The 2,889-nt window shown below is 61.3% G+C and overlaps 1 protein-coding gene across 1 annotated transcript in view; it reads right to left on the reverse strand.

Moving 5' to 3' along the window:
* The window catches only part of LOC103774598 (tyrosine-protein kinase Mer-like), a gene marked incomplete at both ends in the record, with an annotated part of 5,010 nt that extends 2,571 nt beyond the window's left edge, over positions 1-2,439 (reverse strand). The window contains 5 exons of the mRNA XM_008942009.1: positions 263-422; positions 967-1,076; positions 1,726-1,844; positions 1,947-2,039; positions 2,359-2,439. Coding sequence (XP_008940257.1) covers positions 263-422; positions 967-1,076; positions 1,726-1,844; positions 1,947-2,039; positions 2,359-2,439 — 563 coding nt within the window. The remainder of the gene's footprint in view (positions 1-262; positions 423-966; positions 1,077-1,725; positions 1,845-1,946; positions 2,040-2,358) is intronic.
* Between the last annotated feature and the right edge of the window lie 450 nt (positions 2,440-2,889).

A 2,889-nucleotide genomic window follows, 5' to 3' on the forward strand; every position in this document is an offset into this window, starting at 1 on the left:
TGGGGGCGCCCCCCCCCGTGGAGGAATTCCCAAGCCGTGGAGATGTGGGGTGAGGGCCAGGGGGCAAGTGGGGACCTGGCAGTGCTGAGGTGACGGTCGGGCCTGGTGCTGAGGGCCACGGGGCGGTGGGGACCTAGGAGAACAGTCAGACCCAATGATCTTCAACACCTCCAACCCAAACGCTTCTACGACTGTGTGAAGGTCCATGAGGGGTGGAGGAACCAACCCAGAGCAGGGGGGCAGGCCCTGCCCCAGCACCCACCACGTCGCTCTTGGTGGTGTAGACGCGGTCGGCCAGCGACTCGACGGCGATCCACTTGACCGGCATCTTGGCGATGCGGCCCTGCCGGTAGTAGTCCCCGCTGTAGATCTTCTTGGAGAGCCCAAAATCTGCCACGCACACCGTCAGGTCGTCACGCAGCCTGGAGGGAGGGGGCAGGAGGAGACTGAGATGCCCCAAGTGCCAGGCGGGCACCCCAGGCTGAGCTCTCGGGCCCCAGGGAGGTTTTGCTGAAGGAAGAGAGCTGGGGAGGGACTTTTTAGGATCTCAAGTAACAACAGAACTAAAGGGAATGGGGCAAAGCTGGCAGTGGGCAGATTCAGGCTGGATGTGAGGAAGAAGTTCTTCCCCAGGAGAGTGGTGAGACCCTGGGATGGGTTGCCCAGGGAGGGGGTTGAGGCCCCATCCCTGGGGGTCTTTAAGGCCAGGCTGGAGGAGGCTCTGGGCAGCCTGATCTAGTGGGAGGTGTCCCTGCTCATGGCAGAGGGGTTGGAACTGGGGGATCCTTGTGGTCCCTTCCAACCCTGACAGATTCTGATCTGTTTTAGCAGAGGACTTCAGAGCCCTAATGGCTCAAGGGTTGGACTTCTTGGAGGTCCCTTCCAACCTCAAGGATTCTATGAAACCCCAGGGCCTCCCCACCCCGGGGCTGGGGGAGCGGGATGGAGCAGAGGGAACAAACTCACATGCAGTTTCGAGCTGCCAAATCCCTGTGGAGGAAGTGGTGGCTGCTCAGATACTCCATGCCCAGGGCAATGTCCACCATGAACTTCACCAGTGTCTGCAGGGGCACGCACTGGGAAGGGAAGGGGTGGGTTAGATGGCAGGAGCCCTTTGGGAAGCACGTTTGGTCTGATCTGAAAGGCTTCCTGGCTGACATCTGAGGGGTCGGTGCTCGTGGGCCTTGGAGAGCACCAGGAGCCCACAGCAGCATCCACCGTGGCCTCTCCCACCCCCTAACGCCCTCAGGCTAAGATTTCTTGGACCAGGAGCCTGCAGGAGCTGCAGATGTGGGGACAGCTGTTCCAGCCAGAACCCCAAGAACTGCCCCCCGGGCTGTGCTGCTGTGGTTCAGGGACCCTGCTGCAGAGCAAGCTGGCTGTGGCTCAGTGCTGGGCACAAAAACACCAGCAGAGCACAGCCAGCAGGGCAAGGAAAACTGTTCTTCCCCTTCCCTTGGCAGTGGTGAGGCCACATCTGGATCCTGTGTCCCATCTGGGGCTCACCAGCAGGAGAAAGACCCAGGAGGCCACCAAGATGGGGCTGGGGGAGAGGGTGTGCCAGGAGGAGCTGAGACAGTCGGGCTTGTTCAGCCTGGGGAAGGGCTGGCAGGGATCCCACCCAGCATCCCTACAACCGAGTTATCCTCTGTTCTCAAACCCCCCCAGGCAGATTTGCCCCCAGAAGAGGCCCGGGGCCCCCCCTTTTCCCCCCCTGCTCCTTGCCTGAGGGGCCATCTCCAGGCGGGAGCGGAGCAGGAAGCTGTGCAGGTCGCCGTACTTCATGAACGGGAGGATCACCATGGGCTTGGGGACCTGCAGGGAGCTCAGCTCGATGCACACGCCTGCAAGACACAGCCAGGCTGCACCCCAGAGCTCGGGGAGGGACCCCGGGGGGGGCTCCCCAGCCCCACAGCCCAGCTGGAGGGCAGAGTGCCAGCCCATACCTAGGAGCTTGATGACGTTGGGATGGTCGAAGTCCTTCATGCAGGCTGCTTCGCTGAGGAACTCTTCTATCTCCCTCTGGGAGAAGTTATCCACTGGCAAGCAGAGGAAAAGGGAGAGGTTTAAAACCCCGGGGGCTTTAACAGCCCAAATCCCTGCTGCCACCTCCCTTCACAGCAGAGAGCTCCTGCCTGGGCCAGAGGAAAGGGGATCCCAGAGACTGGGGTGTCTCTGCCCCCCTTGGCTCCCTGATGGCAGTGCCCCTTCCTGGCTCCAGGAGCTGTGGCAGAGAGGCCAAAAACCCCATGAAGTGGTGTTGGCCTGCAGAAAGGGCACCCAAGACCCACAGCAGGCACACCAGCACCCACTGAGACAAACCCAGCGGGGTTGTGTGAGGCCAGGGTGATGACTTACACTTCATGGTCTTCACAGCCACCTTCTGGGAGGTGCCTTCAGGCTGGCTGAGCCACCCCTCCACCACCGACCCGAACTCCCCTGCACCACAGGAGGGAAGCAAGCACTTCAGCCACAGCCCAGAGCACCACCCCTGAGGGCAACACCACGTCCTCCAAGATCTGGAATGCTCCAAGATGGAGACCTCGTCCCCAAAAGGCTACAGGGGAGGCTTGTGGCTCCAGCAGTGGCAGGAGGACACAAACCTACAGCCTCCTTTCTACCAGGGCTTGACAGGAGGCTGTGGAGAGGTGTGGCTCAGTCTCTTCTCCCATAGAAGAAGCAATAGGACAAGAGGAAACGGCCTCAAGTTGCCCCAGGGGAGGTTGAGGTTGGAGCTGAGGGACAATTTCTTGCCCTGGAGGGTTGCCCAGGGCTGTGCCAGGCTGTGGTGGAGTCCCCACCCCTGGAGGGGTTCCCAAGCCGTGGAGATGTGGGGTGAGGGACATGAGTTAGAGGTGACCCTGCAGTGCTGGGGGAAGGGTTGGACTT

The sequence above is a fragment of the Merops nubicus genome, unplaced genomic scaffold (assembly GCF_000691845.1).
Source record: "Merops nubicus isolate BGI_N331 unplaced genomic scaffold, ASM69184v1 scaffold37806, whole genome shotgun sequence".
Taxonomy (NCBI): domain Eukaryota; kingdom Metazoa; phylum Chordata; class Aves; order Coraciiformes; family Meropidae; genus Merops; species Merops nubicus.